Source organism: Engraulis encrasicolus, chromosome 19, assembly GCF_034702125.1.
Source record: "Engraulis encrasicolus isolate BLACKSEA-1 chromosome 19, IST_EnEncr_1.0, whole genome shotgun sequence".
NCBI lineage: Eukaryota > Metazoa > Chordata > Actinopteri > Clupeiformes > Engraulidae > Engraulis > Engraulis encrasicolus.
The window spans coordinates 18,133,244-18,152,637 of record NC_085875.1 but is presented as its reverse complement, the minus strand read 5'-3'; the positions used below and the strand labels follow the sequence as shown (position 1 = coordinate 18,152,637).

At 41.8% G+C, this 19,394-nt stretch overlaps 2 protein-coding genes across 7 annotated transcripts; one reads left to right on the top strand and one right to left on the bottom strand.

The window, feature by feature from the left end:
* Window positions 1-385: 385 nt before the first annotated feature.
* Window positions 386-2,612, bottom strand: LOC134435249 (serum amyloid P-component-like). Its single transcript, XM_063184126.1, has 4 exons — window positions 2,599-2,612; window positions 1,244-1,335; window positions 883-1,014; window positions 386-702 (listed from the first exon to the last, which is right to left on the bottom strand). Exons 1-4 carry the CDS (start codon window positions 2,610-2,612, stop codon window positions 386-388), a joined length of 555 nt encoding a protein of 184 aa, XP_063040196.1.
* A 2,708-nt stretch (window positions 2,613-5,320) lies between these two features.
* LOC134435019 (uncharacterized) lies at window positions 5,321-19,092 on the top strand. 6 transcript variants are annotated; one of them, XM_063183745.1, is made up of 18 exons: window positions 5,321-5,461; window positions 5,634-5,745; window positions 5,974-6,229; window positions 6,491-6,812; window positions 7,624-7,816; window positions 9,251-9,503; window positions 9,776-10,073; window positions 11,287-11,479; window positions 11,883-12,057; window positions 12,761-13,044; window positions 13,081-13,101; window positions 13,370-13,458; window positions 13,804-14,007; window positions 14,128-14,299; window positions 14,439-14,626; window positions 16,783-16,927; window positions 17,373-17,442; window positions 18,515-19,092. In XM_063183745.1, exons 2-18 carry the CDS (start codon window positions 5,743-5,745, stop codon window positions 18,841-18,843), a joined length of 3,195 nt encoding a protein of 1,064 aa, XP_063039815.1. In that variant the 5' UTR covers window positions 5,321-5,461; window positions 5,634-5,742; the 3' UTR covers window positions 18,844-19,092. The 6 variants fall into 6 exon arrangements, 5 of the variants coding, with proteins under 5 accessions (XP_063039815.1, XP_063039817.1, XP_063039816.1 ...); XM_063183747.1 differs by lacking the exon at window positions 13,081-13,101; XM_063183746.1 differs by lacking the exon at window positions 13,081-13,101 and having other exon boundaries at window positions 12,761-13,062.
* Window positions 19,093-19,394: the final 302 nt, after the last annotated feature.

Genomic DNA, 19,394 nt, shown 5'->3' with positions numbered 1-19,394 from the left:
TGTCTGAGCTGTGTGTTGTTTTCTGAAGAAAGGTCAGAGTGTGAAGTCCATTTATCAAATCAAGAAGGTTTATTTATTTACAGTATCCAATACAGCAAAATGTTTAAATGATCATTATGAAGCATTTACAGGTCTGGAGTTTGATCAGTCAGTTTGTCCAATCAGAACTGCTTTTTCATCTTGTACAGTATTTCTTAAAGCAGATTGTCACAGCACTTTCTAAACATCTAGTGAAACAAACACACAAATACAAAAACAAATTAAAATAGATTTTTTTTAACACAACCCATGGGAAGTGTTCATGTTAAGTCAAACATTGGCAACAACTCATTGTAGAAGACTGCATTCAATCCCATTATGTCTTAATTCTGTTTCTTTTGCAACGTTAGCAGGTGTCATCATCCTCTACCAGCACATAGCCATGAACAGAGTAGTCCATCCTTGTCCAGTCAAGGTAATTACCTGGGCTGTGAGCAAAACCTTGCATGTAATTGTTGATTTCACAAGCAGAAATGACGTGATCCCACATGTGCACATCTTTAATGTGTCCAGTGAAAGCCTGATTGGCATCAAACCCTCCCCCATAGCTATCCTGGTCCTGGCATAAAATTATAATGGGCGTCCCAGCAATGGAGCCTCCAGCATGTCTAGACGTCTTCACGCTATGGACTTCATTGACAGTCACACGAGCCAAACCAGTACCTGCATCCCACGTGGCACAGATAGAGTTCCACTGATTTGTTTTAAATGGTAAATCACGTAAAACTCCATGTTCACCACCAACAGTTAAATGATAATAGTTGTGAGCATATCCCCTGATCAGAGTGAAACTATTTGACTGTGTGGGGACAGCCAGAGAAAAGACTACAATGTCTCCATCACTTAAATCAGTGTAGAACCTCAGGCAGAATGTTGTTGAGAACAGAATGTTGGAGAGCAGTGGAGTTAGTCTCACGTGAGCGGTGTTTCCCTTCACAGGAAATATGACGACTTTTCCCGACAGATCACTTGCAGCTGTCAGATTTCCACACACATGATTATTGCCACCATATACGTAACTGTTGGTTAAATTTGTCATAACAGCAATGCTCAAGTCTGAATGCTTAAATATTTCAAAATACATTTCAGCTAAGAGTAACACAATATGCCAATGAGTATATACTACGTTGGTCATTGGCCACTATGCTTAGGATTTCTGGTGATATTTAACTTGCAATTAGTTTGATGCTTTTCAGAAGCTCACCTTGTGATGCAGTGCAGAAGATCATGAACGTCAGGTGAAAGATCATGTTCAGCTGTGCATATAGCTCTTCTTTCACGATGGCGATGGCTTCTCTGGAATACAAAAGTGGCGATCAGCATAAACAAGAAGGTGAGAGTTGCTGTAGTGTTTCTGGATTGAGCAGATAAATAATTTGCGTGTGGAGTAAGATATTTTTTTTTGTATCCATTGTCAAATAGTTAGGCCTACTTACATATTTCAGATGGATTGATAAATTCTGTGCTGAAAGTAATCTGGCAGTTGCCTTGGTTTAACCAGATTGGTTATGGGCTGGCAAAGTGGGCTTTTTATAGTCCAGTAAAGTCCTTCAAATCAGGCTAACAAATATTTTGACTGTACAGACACCTGGTGAATGTTGTTTTTGTTCTAATGGCCTTGAAGAGGTAAAGACGAAACGTGACTAGCCTACTATTTGTTCATGAACGCACACACTCAAGCACACACACACACACACACACACACACACACACACACACACACACACTCTTTGTCTATCTATCACTCTATCAATCTATCCATGTAGCCTACCTATCTATCTATCTTACCAAAAGTATGGTGCCGTAATCAATTGGCCTGGCCAAATGTGTATAAAATAAAGCACATAAGCATGCAGACTCTTTAAAACATTTGTGAATGAATTTGGATCTCAGGATCTACCTGTATCTATCTATGGCTTACCAGAGCAGCTGCTCTCTCTCTCTCATAGACAGACAGACACACGCACGCACGCACGCACGCACCCACGCACGCACGCACGCACGCACCCACGCACCCACGCACACACCTATTCAAATGTACAGGTAGGCCTATACTGCTGGAGAATCATCGAGGTCATTGACTGTTCGAGACGGTAACAGACTACTAGGGAATCCAGTGCCATTGCAAGGACAAACTATGACCTGTCAACAGCATGCCACCGTTTGTATGGAACTTGATACATTGTAAGTGTCAGTGATGCAAAGAATAAGCCTATCCACTGAGGATTATTGAAAAATATCATGGGCTTGGTCATTTGTCAGTGTTTTTGTTAATCTAGAGAAAATCTTTCACACTCTAATCTCTAATAACTATTTACAGCTGTTAGGCCTCAGGCAACGTCTTGCCCTATAGGCTGTGCCTCAGCGCATCCTTCAGGTTCGGAACCATTTGGCAATGAAAAGTTATTATGTGCATTGTTTCAGGTCAGTCATGCACTACGAGAAAAAGAAAACCTTTGACTATTAGACATAATGTTCAGGGAAATATGCAATTCAGGATATATTCCATATAGCCTCAGTAAAAAAAGTACTTTTTTGAAGAACTACATTAAACCGTACCTTTCTTTAACCATACCTTACTTTAAATGATGAACAAATCTATTGTCCATCATCTTCAATATTCAGAGTTAGTGTCCCATGAAAGGGAACTAACTTGTTTTCTCCAATGCTTGCCCAAAGGTCGTGAGATTTTCTCAGCTGTGTTTGTAGGCCCAAGTCAAATAAATGCCATGGTCTGATAGGCTAAGGCTATTGTGATAGCGAGGACTTCTGAGCTGAGTGAACTGTATCATTGCACAAATATATGTAGTTTAAGTGACATTTCAGATGAGCATGAATAATGCACATTGTCTATCTATCTCAATCTCAATCTCATTCCTTTTAAAACTGACGAGGAGCTCAAATGTATTTGCAACTTTGAATTTGTTCTGTGTCTATGTTTCTCAGAGGTTATTCTTAGGTCAAAGACGAGGCAGTCATATGCTACTGCAACAACACAACGTTATGTTTATTTCATTTCTCACATTTCTCAGCAAATTACTGGCAAACTAAACGAGTGGATTATTAAGTTGTTCACTATTTTGAAACAACTCACACCATTTTATGCCTTTCTACATGAATATACTGATTGTTAATCAATAATGGCTGGATCCATGTTATTCTGTAAACATCAATATTCACAGCAGTCATAATGCCCATTCTTGATGTACAGCGACAACAGGGCATGTCAGGAAAAGTCGTCACATTCCCAGAACAGGCAACAGAAACATTATTTTTTGTTTTCATGAATTATGAATAAACACCATCCGAGAGAATACATGTTCCTGATATATTTTATTGTATGAAACATTATATTCCAAAATGGTCACTGACAATGTTCTGGTCTGATAAATCCAGTTCAGTTTGCACTATATGGTATTAGTTAGACAAGTCCGTCAAAGGAACACATTTTTGCATTTTGTCTAACAAAGACACACCTGATGTTGTCCCATGAACCCTCTGCTCAACAACCCATGTGTTTAAGTTTGTGTGTAACTTTTCAGCTACTACGTTTATCATACGCAAACACTGATAAATTGACGTGACATCAGGTTCAGGTCAATCGTGCCCAGCTCAGCGATCAGAGGGGAGTATGGAAGGTGGGTGAAGCTAGGGTCCGTCCTAGAGAGAGAGAGAGAGAGAGAGAGAGAGAGAGAGAGAGAGAGAGTGTGTGTGTGTGTGTGTGTGTGTGTGTGTGTGTGTGTGTGTGTGTGTGTGTGTGTGTGTGTGTGTGTGTGTGTGTCCATAAATGTTCAGGTAGGCTAGATTACAGGGTTGCAGATTTAGTCCCTTCCACTAATTTATAGCAAGCATAGGCCTACGTCAGTGGTCCCTACCTTTACCATTCCCTTCCTATCCCCACACTGCTTAATAAGGGACCGTAATCAACCCTTTATTCTATTCTATTCTATTCTATTCTATTCTATTCTATTCTATTCTATTCTATGCATGCAAACAATGACCTCAGTGTTGAGTGATAGAGAGCACAAATTATTGAGAGAAGATGAATTCACAAATGCAATCATGCAATACTGGCCGTCACATGTCCAAAATCGGATCCTGTTATGAAAGTTACAACTGGTCAAGAGTGTTGTTTTTTGGAGCTCAAGAGTATTGGTTTTGTGCTTGGAGCATCACTTTGAGTCAGTCCCTACCATAATCAAAGATGAGTTCTAAATGCATGCAGACAACTAAATATTGGCTTTTTACCATTGCATGAAAAAATATCAAACTGATGTCTAGAAACAAGAATAATAGATGAAATGTTTTTAACACTCTCAATCACACAACAGTTGGGAGCGGACACGAAATTATAGTTGATGCAACCTTTTGTAGCCTGTCCCATAGCCCCCCAAACACAAGGTGGCAGCATAGAGCCAGGCGAAACCAAGTAGGTCTCACTTACTGTATCATAGAGTTCTTCAGCGGAAGCGGAAGCATGTAGTAGATTGTAGTCTTTCATGTTAGCATTTAAGGACGTCCTGGTTCCTATCGGCTTCCGGCCTCCATTGGGAATGAATAGGTGTAAATTTCAAATAAGCTCCGAGTGCAAGCACGCGCTTAGCGAACCCCCGCAAACTGTCGAGGGTGTTAAAAATAGGCTGTAGGTATGACATGGTTGATCATTTTGTGTCAAACTTCGACATAAATACGATGTTGCGTCCATATGCTAAACCCGGAAGCTTTTGGCGACTACAGAAACGGCGCCAGTATCTAACGGCATGTACGTGCGGAAGGTTGTACCCATGGCAACCAAAGGAAAGTATGTAGTTCGGAAGTTTTAATGATCAGAAAGGGGTTAGCAATATTGAATTATAATCGTCATGATTTAACATGTGAATACACCAACATGATGATACGATCCGTTCCACTAATGAGAAAGGAATGCGGGGACACGCTAATGTTCGTTGTTGCCGTGCAACTTATATTTTTGCCAAACCTGAATCTCTATGGCGTTTTGCAATGTAAAAAATCGCCAGGGAACCGGTAGTCCAAACGCCGCATACAAGTTGACGTCAACGCTGAAGAGCTGTATTGCGAAACGCTATAAAATAACCGGAAGTTGTTGGTCATACTGTTTTGCACTGAATCTGGATTCTGCGTAAACCCCTAGGTATTTCAATAACTCTTTGTTTAATATATGTCAGTTACTGTCCGATAACAACGTTTTTAACACGTCGCCTGCCTTTGTAAGTTTTCCATATCTGAACGTTGTCTTGAATATATGTAGGTTGGACGATTTTAACATTGATCACTACCGTAAACGGTGTGTTGCCAGAAGATGTACCCCACAGGCTTCTCGTGACAAGACCCACCAAGGCCAGACTTTTCGAAGTCGGAGTAGGCTGCCTGCAGACATCTCAAATAAAGGAGACTTTAGCTAGTAAGTTAGGCCTATGCCGTATTTGACTGCATCGTGTGATTCATTCATTTTTACATACATAAATAAACTGTAGGCCTATACTCAACAACCACATTTTTTTACATTGTTATTTAAGTTTTTTTTCTTCTTTTTTTGTTGCTCTTTAAACAGAAATTTTCCATGAATTTTCTAGGATGTATTTTCAGAAGTGGACCTTTTGGAACATACAGACAGGACCTGCTGGGGCGTACTGCATATGACAGGCCTACATATAAGAAGGATTAGAAAAACATTCCACTAGAATGGTAGGTTATGCGGGCCATACATAGTAGACAGATTTTAACTGTTACTTTTTACTTTATTGGCCTGCAAAAAAATGAATTATCCTAGATTTAACTACTTCAGTTATTAGTAATTTTATTTATATCACACAGCTACCACCATTATAAAACCATAATCTCACATGGAAAACCTAAATATGTCATTCTAGAACAAATCTGACTTATAAAATGTTTGTACTTCATCTTGTACAGGGGGACAATGAAGAACTTGCATGTGCTGTCCAATGCCTAGAACAAGAAATACAGCATCTAGGTGGAGAGGGGATCCAGAGCAATTCCGAGCGAGTTGCTCTAGTGCGTGAAAATGACTCCCAGAGTAGCGGGAAGTGTTTTTTCTCTTGGTATGATACGGTGGAGACTTACATGAGGACCAGGACGTATCCAAAGGGTGCAACCAGGGTCATGAAAAGCGGTATCAGAAATGCCTCCAAGAACTTTTGTTTGAAAGGTACCATCACCCAATTTGACTTGAACACCCAACTTGCACAATGCCCTCATGTCATGCAGACATACAGTTATTTGGGTACAGAGACGGTGCATCCCATTGTGCCCCCAACACATGGGGGAAAACAATTCACATGCCATTACATTATGTTACATTACATTTATATTTGGCAGACACTTTTGCATGCCATGTTTTACTCAAAGGACCATGATCATAACATTGGCATTACACATAACACCTTCCTCTCAACCTGTTGTTTTGTAGATGACGGTCTTTGGCGCCACAGTGCTGGAAAGGAACGCAAAGTCCTACGCAGCCGAGAACAAGTGAAGGCTGTGCTTCAGCAATACCACGAGGACCACAACCATGCAAGCAGTCACGCCATGTATGACCAACTGAGAGTTCTTTTCTACTGGAGCAACATTTCTGGAGATGTAAAAGAATGGGTTGACAACTGCCCGATATGCGGCGCAGGGCGTGGAGGAAAGGCCCTGACCAAAAGGGTCGCCCAAATGCACTGCCTCTGTTATGGATGCCAAAGTAGCCAGGACCAAAGTAGTGAAGGCGACACGAGGACCTTTCACCGGTGAGTGGTGGAGGTTAACCATCACTGATGATTAATTGCGTTTATTTTTTTAAACAGATTTAAGTGACTTCACATTGGGGACTCAGCCTCAGCAGGGAGCCTAAAGAATCCCGGCTCTCCAGTCGCCGACGTGATGTCATGCTCTGCTTTATGGGGAAAGCCTAACTGCCACTTTGTCATATAATATTATGTTTTGTGGTACCCAACCAAGTCAAATACACTGGATAACAGTTGAAATGTGTACTACTAACAAGAGCGTTGCAAAAACATTTTTAAATCTTTACCGGCACCACCATAAATTAAGGGCAGCTCTGGCCTAATGGATAGGGAGTTGACCTCTGGATCAGAGGGTTATTGGTTCAAATTCCACCTTAACCAGGGCGAATATCTGTGGTGAACTACACCTTTAATCATGGCTGATGTGCCCTTGAGTAAGATGTACCCCAACACTACATTCCCACAGGGACTGTGAGTTGCTTCGGGCAAAAGCATTAGATAGGTAGCCTAGCGAGCTAGGGGCGTCTAGAATTCTAGGCTATTAGATAGGTGTAATGTAATGTAATCTTTGGGCCGTCTGGGACGTGATCACTGTGAACTAATACAAAACAAAACCAATTTTAAGTTTTTTGTTTTTTTTTCACTATCACTATTAAGTCTTTTTTGTGATTTCATTATCTTTATCTTTGTCTTTCATGGACACATTCTTCAAACAAATCTAGATTTCTTTGCATAAATGGTATGTAGATTTTCTTTGTAGTGCAGGTTTTAGAGCTTAAGCTCTTTCACCCACTTTTATCTTCTGTGCTACCAGGTTCCCCGTTAATGATCCTGACAGACTCAAACTTTGGATCTCCTATGCCAAACGGGATCAGTGGTCGGTAACCTCAAGATCTGTCCTGTGCTCCAAGCACTTCACAGAGGATTGTTTTGACCGATCAGGAGAGAGTGTGTCTCTCAAACCAGATGCAGTCCCAACTGTGCCCATGGATTCCAACTCTCAGCAGGTAACTTGTGAATCCATACAGGATCAATTTATGTTGCTGCCATTGACACCTCTTGTTATCAGCTGTTATCACAGGGGTGGGTAATTTATTTTGGCCCGAGGGCCGCATTGGGTTTAGAATATTGACCAAAGGGCTGGATGCCACAGACAACTTGTCCGTGTCAATATTAAAACATAGCGTACACTGATGTAATATGACAGTGATGATATTCCTGCACATTGTAATTAAATGTATTTGGGTGGTTGACGTTTAAGGGCGTAACGCAAAAAAAAAAAAGTTTTTCAAATTCCTGAAAAAAATGATGGATAAAAATTGGAAAAAAATAGAAAAAAATAAAGCACTTAGTGGTCTGTGGAATTTCACCTTATTTTTGCCATTTTTGGGAAAATGTGTCCTGCATCAACACATAGCATAGGCATGTCACACTGCAGGAAAATGGAGTCACACCACAGGGAATTCACTGCATTATGGCCATTTTAATCCTTTTGTATACATGACTGACATCTGAGCTCATGCTAACTTGATAATTATATTGTGTTTAATCTTAATATGTGTTTTCATTTATAAAAAAACTTTTTTTCCTCCTACACTGTATAAGAGCAGTCACACCACAGGACACCATAAAATGAACCTAAGCATTGCGTGACAGAAAGATTGCAATATGAAGACATATTAAGAGGTTAAGAGTCACCTTAAACTTCCACAGCACTCTCCAATAACTGAGGTACTGACTGGTTAGGAGCCAGTCTTTAAGACCCTTGTAGTTGGCCTTGCAGCTGCCCATTCACAAACATTGACATACATGTCACCCCACAGGACGCAATTTGTGTTACGAAATTGAACTTGTAGTTAATATTACTGTCTTGAGTTTTTTCCACATTCACATATCTTAATCTAAAGTTAAGATTTATGCAATCATGTCAAATGCTTCATACATTATTCAAAATGTTGTTGGTTAATTTATATATATATTATTATATATTGTTTCATTAATGTTACAGTCACACCGCAGGAAATTTGACATATAAACCTTTACATAAATCTTAACAAAAATGTTTCTTCTCATCTAAGACTAATATGAAACATAATGTACCACATCTTCTTTCACTGACATTTGTTTTTTAAAGGAAAATAACAGTTTTGTAGGTTTTTAACCAATGTTACGAAAAAACAAGGCGTCACGTCTCCCACCCATTTAGATGAAACCTATGTCTTTGGTTCATCTTAAATTTGCAAGACTTATTTTAGGTAACCATTTGAATTGGGATTTCTGTCTTTATGTAAAGAAAAAGTTGTCTTTTTGTAAAGGCTCTGGGGGCCACATGAAATGGCTCAGGGGGCCGCATGTGGGGTTTGCCCACGTCTGTGTTATCAGATGTCTTGCAGTTATTCCCGAATTGGTCTGATGTCTAAAACGGTTGTTGATTTGAACAGGAGGACAATGAAGATGGCGTCTGCTTTTTCGAAAATCTACAACATTTAGAGCATCCATATTCAAAGGCAATCCAGAGCAATCCAGTTCAGATGGATTCAGCCCGGGGTCATGACTTCCAAAACAGAGGGAAGTGTATTTTCGCTTGGTATGATGCAGTGGAGAGGTACTTGAAGACTAGGATGTATCCACATGGGGCAACCAGGGACCGCAAAACGGTTCTCAGAAATGCCTCCAAGCGCTTCTGTTTGAAAGGTACGTTAACTTTCCCCCGACATGTTATAATAGACATATCTGATGCTCTTATACTTCAAGGGGAAGTTTGTTTAATTGTCTATGATGAAATTGGTTAAGATTGACATTTGGAGAGGTGCTTGAATACTGTGTCCCAACAAAACACACACACACACACACACACACACACACACACACACACACACACACACACACACATGTTGCATCATATGGTTCATGAAATGTACATACATTTGTGACTGATTCACCATTCCAATTCCATTCTTGTGCAGATGATCTTCTTCACCACCGCAAACGGATGCGATTAGTACTTCGAAGCAGGGCAGAGGTGAATGAGATGCTGAGGGAATGCCATGACAACCGAGGCCACAAAGGACATGACCATTGCATTCGTGAGATCAGCAAGAAGTACTATTGGGGAAGGCAGATGAAAGACATTGAGCACTGGATTGGCAACTGTCAGCATTGCCTGGAAACGGATGAAACGACCAAAAATTTTATCTGCTCTGTGGATGGCTGCAGGAACCGTTGTGGTCCGGTGGAGAGAAGCTTGGGCCTGACTTTTCATCGGTAAGCTAGTATAGTTTGTAGAGTAGAGTAGAGTAGCATTTATTAACCCTGAAGGAAATGTAGGTGTCTAGTAGCATACATACAAAAAATAGATTATTTCACATTAAACATTCAGATATAAAAAGTCTCTCAGTGCAATAGGAGTAGGAGTTGTTACTGCCACCACTCTCATCCATCTTCGATCTGACTGATATAACAATGTAATATTATATAACATGGACAGTGGTGTCGTACAGGGGAGTAAAGTGTGGCTGAGTTATCAGGACCCCATGTGTAGAGTGGGCCCCACACAGTGTCTGATTTATGTACATATGGCTGTAGGGGTCCATTGGAGCGGATGGGACACAGGGCCCATCATTTGCTGCTATGCCCTTGAACATGGAAGGGGAGATGAATTATATCAAATTTATGAGAGTTTGATTGGGCAATTTTATTAAAGATGCTGCTTAATATTAGCCTGGTTCTCACCAGATCTGTGTATGTGTATGTGACACAGAGGTCTGGACTTCTGAGAATGGCTCCGTCAAGAAACTGGCCAAAGCATTTGTTGTTTCATTAACAATGGCGGCTCGCATTGAGGAGTCACATGACCGATTGTAGACTATATTGATTCTGAGATGAGCAGAGAACTGTTTTGTAGGAATTTGTTGGTGGCAAAGGTGGACAAAAGGATGGATAAAGCCAGGCCTTCTGAAGGCAAACCCAACGCACATTCTCCCAGACCTAGTAGTGGAGCTTGTGAAGCTGCACAGAACTGCACAAGTCTGGTGAGATGGATTCCCCGATGGTCACTTCTGCGCTGCTTGGCATAGCTTCGACCCTCCTGATAAACAGTTACCGTCTGTGCAAATGAGCTTGTCCTGCTTGTGCACGAAGGTCTACCTCAGGGGTCGTCTCGAGGGCCGTTTGCGTATTTTGTAAAGGAATCTTAGAAAATGCATTTGCAATACAATTAAGTTATATTCAGGGAACCTTTGAAGTGGCCCTTCGAATGATAAAGGTACCCCATCCCTGGTCTACACCAATCACAGACGACAATAACAACATGCACAGCACTCCTGTGCATGTCCCCACAGCGTCACTGGTGCTAGACGGACACCCTGGACGCCCGAATACTGAACATTCAGGCTAACTTCATATGCTGACTGATCGTGTAGGACTGTACTGTGTACTGTGCTGTACTGTAAATACCCATGTAAATATTTGCCTGCAGGTTTCCTTTTGATGATCCTACATCCTTCAGCCAGTGGATCCAAAAACTCCAGAGAAGCAATTGGTCACCACACACCAGGTCAGTGGTCTGCAGTGTCCACTTCACTGAGGACTGCTTTGAGTTCAAGGGCCGAAGAAAGCTGCTGAAAAGCCACTCAGTTCCCACTCTGTTACTTGGCAAGACAACTGTGGAGGTACTGTGAAGAGAAAGCAATCTTAAGCATGTATTCATAGGCAGCAGACTATGTAATTTTAGTGGTTCATTTTCATAATGTTGGCTGCCCATTCACAAAATTGGTCTTTTCATGAATATTTCCAAACTAATGCATTCATGTTTACTGATCTGACCCAACTACAGTCTGCGTTGCAGCCAAAGACAACTGGACATTCAAAATTGTTGACATGATGGAAGATCCACCTATGCTTGCATGAAAAAATGTGAATTGTCTAATGAATATGTAGAACTTTATGGCGGCGATGGCATGAAAAAGATAACATTTGTGAATGGGCAACATAAATTCTCGAAATAATCTAAAAATACATATAGTAAGTCTACCTTTAAAAAGTTTAGTACTAAAAATGTGTTTTTCTCTGTAGCAAAGCACATCACAAGGCCCTGATGCAGCGAGCAGCTTGGAAAGTTCTCAGAGGACTTTCTTTGCAAAATACGACGCAGTGCACAAATATGTGAGCACCGGAGTATATCCTCCAGGCTGTACCGCTGTGGACAAAAACACGTTGCGCCGACTCTGTAGACGATTTTCTGTACATGGTATGTCAATCCTGCTAAGTATATTGGAACATAATGCATTGTAGCTGTAGAATTGTGTCCGAAATTGTTACTGCAATAATATTAACACAGTTAAGGTAGGCGGCACAGTTAAATTATGTGCCGAGAGACTGACGGTGCATACACACCGAAAGCGCAGACGTCCACTTGACGTCCATTCCATGTTTCCGTTGTCAGTCCGAAACGGTTAGAATACATGAAAACAGATCATGCCTTGCACACAGGACGTTAAGCGAACGCTAACATCTTGGTGTTACTGTGACGGTACATACACACCAAGATGTTTGTGTTTGCTGAACGTGTCCGGGAGCATTGCGAGTCCGAGAGGTTCGCGGCTGCCTTTCACACTGCACAGTCAACGTCCGTGTTCTATCCGCGGGCAGCAGCCATTCATTTTCAATGGAAGCTGGTCATTGAACGTGGACGTCCGCGCAGTAAAATAGACTCGAGTTCTATTTTCAAGGAGCATCGCGGAGGACATGCGCCGCGCTTACACCGCGCTCCTGTGTGCAAGGCATGATCTGTTTTCATGTATTCTAACCTTTTCGGACTGATAACGGACACGTTAAGTGGACATCCGTGCTTGCAGTGTGTATGCACCTTGATTGTGGAGGAAAATTGGAAATTTAAGAATTGGCATTTAAGAATTTATTTTCACATCTGAATGATGTGTGATGTTTTCCAGATGGCGTTCTTTACTACAGCAACACCAAACAGAACCGATGCAAAGTTTTGAGAACGAGAGAAGAGGTCCACGCCACGCTCTCGGAGTACCACAACGACATGAACCACCTAGATGAGAAGACGTGCATCAAGCTCATCTCCAAGCACTTCCACTGGGGATCGCTGAACAATGATGTGCGCTGGTGGGTGGAGAAGTGTGAGGTGTGCTCTGCTGCCCGCCATCCTCTTGACCAACAGCCAGAGACCTCGACCAGTCCTGCCGCACCAGCCTCTCCTGCCGCACAGGTCTCTCCTACCGCACAGGTCTCTCCTACCGCACAGGTCTCTGGGTGGGGGAGAAAAGTAGGCCGCACACATCTACATGGAATGGATACTTCTTTTTAATACCACTCAGGAATATTTCAGATTTTTTTATGAACTTAATTCACTGGACTGTGCTGCCCTAACAGCTTATGGACCTAGATGACCTAGACTCTATATAGGAGATATTATGTTTTACTGTATGTGTTTTTAATGTGCGTTTATATGTGGATTGTGGAGAAACGTCTGTGCAAACAGTCAAGTTTATCTTATCTTATCTTATCTTATCTTATCTTATCTTGCCCCACAGGTCTCTCCTGCCTCACCAGCCTCTCCTGCTGCACCAAACAGCCCAGAATGCATTGAGCCTGACTGCTTCATCCAGGGCGAGGATATAGAGTGAGCAGTGCAGACGCATACTGATACTGTGACCGTGACCATTTCCCAATGTCAAGTGTTCTAGCCTTGGTAGTGCGTGAAACTCCCAGTAATTGGATACTCTTTAGTGAACTCCAGCGGAGAATCCAATCACTGGGCCCGGCGTTTCACGCACTACCAAGGCTAGAACACTTGACATTGGGAAATGGTAAATGTCAATATAATATCTTTCAGGGATGATGATGACAGTTATTTCAGTATGGTAGAGACTTCGTGCTACCACTGTATGCTGTTTTGTCAAGATCAAGAATAATATTACATTTAGCTTGCCCAGTATTTTACACCATCACAATTTTTCTCTTAAAGGCCCTCTGCTAGAGACTTGGCCAGCTTCAGATCTCGGAGTGTTGACCCAAAAGAGGCTGTTGCCGTGGCAAAGCGAGTACCAACCACTTACCTGATCGCCAATGTTCCTGGCAAGAGAATAACTTTGCTAGACAAGGCTACAATGCCCCTCCAAAAGAAACGCAAAGTAGGCGGAGGCGAAGACGTGCTATCCAGCCACCGCAAGTATGTACATTCTTCTTTATTGCATAAATGTAGTTTTTTTTTTACAGTGCAGGACAGGTTTTGCAGTGCAGGTCTTGGATAACTGCCTTTCACCTGCTTTTGTATCCTCTCTGCTACCAGGTTCCCTTTTAACGGTCCTAGCAGACACAAACTTCAGATCTCCTATGCCAAATGGGACCAGCGGTCGATTACTTCAAGATCTTCCCTCTGCGCCAAGCACCGTTCAGGAGAGAGTGTGTCTCTCAAAACAGATGCAGTCCACACTGTACCCATGGATTCCAGCACTCGGCAGGTAATCTGTGAATCCTACAGGACCAATTTATGTTGCTGTCATTGACTCACTTGTTGTTATCAGCTGTTGCAGAATCAGATATGGCTTGCAGTTATTCCTGAATTAGTCTGATAACTAAAACAGTTGTTGATTTGAGCAGGAAGGCAATGAAGATCTTGACTGCTCTTTCCAAAACCAAGAAGAACATTCAAAGCATCCATATTCAAATGCAATCCAGAGCAGTGCAGAGCAGAGGGATTCAGCACGGCATCATGACTTCCAAAACAGAGGGAGGTGTATTATTCGCAAAGTAGGCGGAACTGGAGACATGCTATCCAGCCACAGCAAGTATGTACATTCTTTTATATATAAAATAAATAAAGTCTAACAGTCCAATATACAGTGCCCTCCATTATTATTGGCACCCCTGGTTGAGATGTGTTTTTTAGCTTCCAATTATTATTATTTTTCTCTAAATAATATGGGACCTTAATGGAAAAAAAGAGAAAAATCCAACCTTCAATACAAGTGCATTTATTCAGTGGGGAAAAAATCCCACATAAAGAAATAATTATTTGACATCAAATAATGTGTGTCACAATTATTAGCACCCCTGTTGTTAATATTTTGTACAACCCCCTTTTGCCAACAAAACAGCACCTAATCTTCTCCTATAATGTTTCACAAGATGGGAAAAGACAGAAAGAGGGATCTTCAGCCATTCCTCTTTGCAGAATCTCTCTAAATCATCCAGAGACCTGGGTCCTCTCCTCTGTACTCTCCTCTTCAGCTCACCCCACAGGTTCTCAATGGGGTTGAGGTCTGGGGACTGAGATGGCCATGGGAGGAGCTTGATTTTGTGTCTGGTTAACCATTTCTGTGTAGATTTGGCCATATGTTTAGGGTCATTGTCTTGCTGAAAGACCCAGTGACGACCCATCTTCAGCTTTCGGGCAGAGGGCAACAGATTTTGATTTAAAATGTCCTGGTATTTCAAAGCATTCATGATGCCATGCACCCTAACAAGCTTCCCAGGGCCTTTGGAAGCGAAACAGCCCCACAGCATCACTGACCCACCCCCATACTTCACAGTGGGTATGAGGTGCTTTTCAGCATGCGCATCTTTCGTGGCACGCCAGACCCACTTAGAGTGTTTGTTGCCAAAAAGCTCAATCTTGGTCTCATCTGACCAAAGCACACGGTCCCAGTTGAAGCCCCAATACCGCTTGGCGAACTCCAGACGTTTGCGTTTATGATTGTGGGTGAGGAAAGGTTTTCTCCGTGCATGCCTCCCAAACAGCTTGTTGGCTTGTAGACAGCGCCTGATGGTTGATTTGGAGACTTTGTCACCACAGGATGCTACCATTTGTTGTAATTCTGTAACAGTGAGCTTTGGAGATATTTTGATTTCTCTTACCATCCTCCTCACTGTGCGTGGTGGCAAAATAAACTTGGGTCCTCGTCCAGGCTTGTTTACCACTGTTCCAGTTGTTTTGAACTTCTTAATTATTCCTCTCACAGTAGATATGGGCAGCTGCAGTTGAGTGGCAATCTTCTTGTAGCCTCTGCCTGACCTGTGAAGGTCGACGCACATCTGCCTCATTTGTATGCTGTGTTCCTTTGTCTTTCCCATGTTTAAGAGTGGATAAGAGAAATGGCCTCGGTGTCACGTCATATTTATACCCCAGGGAAACAGGAAGTGATGAATTACTAATTAAATGTTCCTACATACTCTGGTAAACTTTGTAAACTACTGTAGAAATGACAGAAATGCTTCAATTATATTTATTTCCTGGGAATTCTTAAGGGTGCCAATAATTGTGGAACAGGTGATTTAATGAAAAATATATTTTTTTTAGTCAGGGATGTTTTTATTTTCCTACAATTCATTTGAGTTGAAGGCTACATTTTCCTAAAATTTTCAGTGTGACAGTATTCTTCTGCAATAAACACTGAATTTATTTTAAGGCTTTTAACACATCTCAACCAGGGGTGCCAATAATTATGGAGGGCACTGTATATATATATTGGACTGTTAGACTTTATTTTTGACAGGAGAGTTTGAGAGAGAGAGACAGGAAACGTTTGGAAGAGAAAGACTGGGAAGGGTTGGCAAAGGGTTGAAAAAGGTAGGTCTGCACACTGCCGATAAGCTCCAAAAATAAACTTTATTATTTAAAATGCCTGATGAAGATCCAGTGTGATCGAAACGTTGCATTTTAAATAATAAAGTTTATTTTTGGAGCTTATCGGCAGTGTGCAGACCTACCTTTTTCAACTATCTGATTTTTTTGTCTGGCACCTGCAACAAGTGTTTTTGGATGTGCGCACCCTACCCAAAACTACAAGGGTTGGCAAAGGACCAGGGCCAGAATTGAACCTGGTCGGACGCACAGCAGACGTATCTAGCCATACATTCTGCATGCAATGTGTTGGCTTTGGAGAACGCATAGTGTTGTCTCCAATGAATGCAGTAGATTGGTTGTAATGTATTGATTTTGTAGTCCCCAGCCCTGTCATGGATTGGTAATGGCAGTACGGGACACGTCACAACCCTTGAGCGCAAGGTCCGTTTTACAGCGGTGCTCTTTGGCCAAAATTCGAATAAAGCCAAATGATGAAAGTGAACTTCCAAAAGGTTTCAAACGGGTAAGACGTGTCTTACTTTTCTGTATGGCTATGTACATATTGTTACTGTACACACTTTCATGTTACTTGAGTTCTTCTCCGGTGTTGACACCCATTTAAATACCACCCTTTTAAAAGCTTTCCATGTACAACATTTTAAAGTTGTAAAAATAAAACCTTGGCGCCACAGTACTGATTCTTATGCCTTTACTGCCATCTTGACAGTCGACCATCCTGAATTGGTTCTTATATCATATCTCTTGTTGTATAGAGTTTTAGCACCACACTTAATTTGGTGTAAATGCAGTACTGTACTGTTCAAATTGCTATCACACAAACAAAAAGCTGATGGAAGGACGGCTGCATAGACTCACAGACTCATGTGCAGCCAAACCTTTGGTAGGTGCAGTCATGACAATGGCATAGTGTCTAAATGCTTACCCTGTATTAATGTTCTTTTTTATAGATTGGTACTGGCCTAGTGATCTACTTGAGTTTCTTCAAAGGAGCCAAAGTTGCGATTATATCAAAAATGGGTGAGTTGAAGGTACCATTTTTGTTTTGCCACTGAGGAAAAGCAGCTGTAACCTATCATCATTACCAGGGCAATTCCCACCACCCTCTGCCTGGGACAGTGGCGGCCCTGCTGAGCCCACTGAGGAGCAGACCTCTCCACCCACGCTGTAAGACAGAAGGGCACCGTGGTTCCTATCTGCCCTCTGCAGTTAGACCGTACAACAAGTCCTTGCGGTAGCCATGGTGATGATGGTGATGGCAGAGAATGTATATGAGAGTGAGATAAAGCAGGCGGGTTCTTTTCCGGTATCCACTTTACGTCGGGTGAACGCCCCTTTAGGAGACCTTCAATTAGGAGACCATCGGAGTCTTGAGGTAGAGAATAAATGGAGTCCCCTTAGCCAGGGGCGCAACTACTCCTTTCTGGGGGGGTATGCAAGAACTATTTTGGTACCCACCCACCCCCTCCCAAAAAAATCACTTAATAATTATTTGGCGCCCTATTTGGCGCCCCCCTCTGTCTGGTGCCCCCCTGCAACGCATACTTCGCATATACTGTAGTTGCGCCCCTGCCCTTAGCGCTGTAGATGGCGGTAGCGCACGTCTTGTGCAAACACCACGAAAAGAGAAGAAGAAGGAGGGACAACGCCCCCTTAGGATAGAAATTTTGAGCACACGCTTTTGCATTGAGTGGGCGTGTTTCGATTCCTCTTATTATATATCCAACCTCTTTGGTGATGGTGTTGATGATTATGATGATAACAATGCTATACTGCTCTGACTTTCTTTTTAAAGGTAGTTTATTTATACTTTTATCATTATTCTTTTTAAGCTGCTAAGAGTAAGACTGCACTACCTCTGTTTTTCAGCACTTGTATTAATGTATTGATTCAGACAGTAATACCTCTATATTTTTAAATAATATTTATATTTTATATTTTTCTAGTTTTTGGTCTTGTGTCTGTACTGTATGTTGTCTACTTTTGTCCAAGTTGTAAGCATGTTACTGCTGCTGCAACACATGAAATTCCCCACTGTGGGATAATAAAGGGTACACTTACTGACTTACAGTACTGTCTCTTTTGTCTCTAGTGAGAGCCTTGTTGGGGGCTAAATTGTTCCGTGTGAAGGGAGGAGGACTGACGTCGGTGCTCGATCTTCCTGGCAGTGTCCTCATAGTGCCTCAGCAGTCATTGACGGGGACATTGAACGAAGATGATCGGTTTGACTACATTCGGCGGATCGATCAGTCAAAGGGAGAGAGGCTATACAACGACTTTGTGTGCCAGTGCGAGAGAGCTCTAGCGTATTCGGAAAGGTGGATGGAGGCCAGATGCGTGGTCCGCTATGGCATCTATGGTCAAGAACATACTGTCGTCGTCCATGCTGACGAGCCACACACTCACACTGTGGAATTCTAGATGCGCTTGTGGTAATATTTTCACAGACTGTTTACAGCGATCGATTGGTTTCAGAAAGAGCTCAAGTTATAATTAATGTTCTAAAATAAATGTGTTTCTCTGTAAATGAGTAATGTGTAAATGTACAATTAATTTCATGAAGTCACAAAGGAGAGATTTTCTAAAAACAAATGTTTGGTGGCCTACAGAAAATGGTGTGAAAATGGAACGAGTAATTTAAATAAAAAGTATATTGGTCGCATAAAATGAGTCAATTGAGTAGTGATTTTATTTTCAGTATAGTATGGTTGTGAGGCTCTGAGATACGAATTGAAATTTTTTGTAGGTCATATGAGCTGGAATGACTGCATCCTTGCAATTGGAGTCACAACTTGTTGATGAAGACACTGGGAATAGCCAAAGAAAAAGCTAAGGTCATGCAGGCCTCACAGAGTTCTGGCAACTGGGCTGGCCAATCCTGGAGTAGGCTACAGTATTTTTTCCACCTTCAACTTTGATGCAAGGATGGAGTTGTGTGATAATAGTAGAGTAGAGTAGTAGAGTATAATTTA

Excerpts from the sequence above, each read along its gene's own strand:
- LOC134435249 (XM_063184126.1), bottom strand. Across the intron at positions 1,015-1,243 it reads CTTCTGCACTGCATCACAAG|CTGCAAGTGATCTGTCGGGA; the intron begins GTGAGCTTCTGA and ends GAAATCTGACAG. Across the intron at positions 703-882 it reads GAGGTTCTACACTGATTTAA|GTACTGGTTTGGCTCGTGTG; the intron begins GTGATGGAGACA and ends CGTGGGATGCAG.
- LOC134435019 (XM_063183743.1), top strand. Across the intron at positions 6,230-6,490 it reads CAAGAACTTTTGTTTGAAAG|ATGACGGTCTTTGGCGCCAC; the intron begins GTACCATCACCC and ends GTTGTTTTGTAG. Across the intron at positions 11,480-11,882 it reads TTGGCAAGACAACTGTGGAG|CAAAGCACATCACAAGGCCC; the intron begins GTACTGTGAAGA and ends TTTTCTCTGTAG.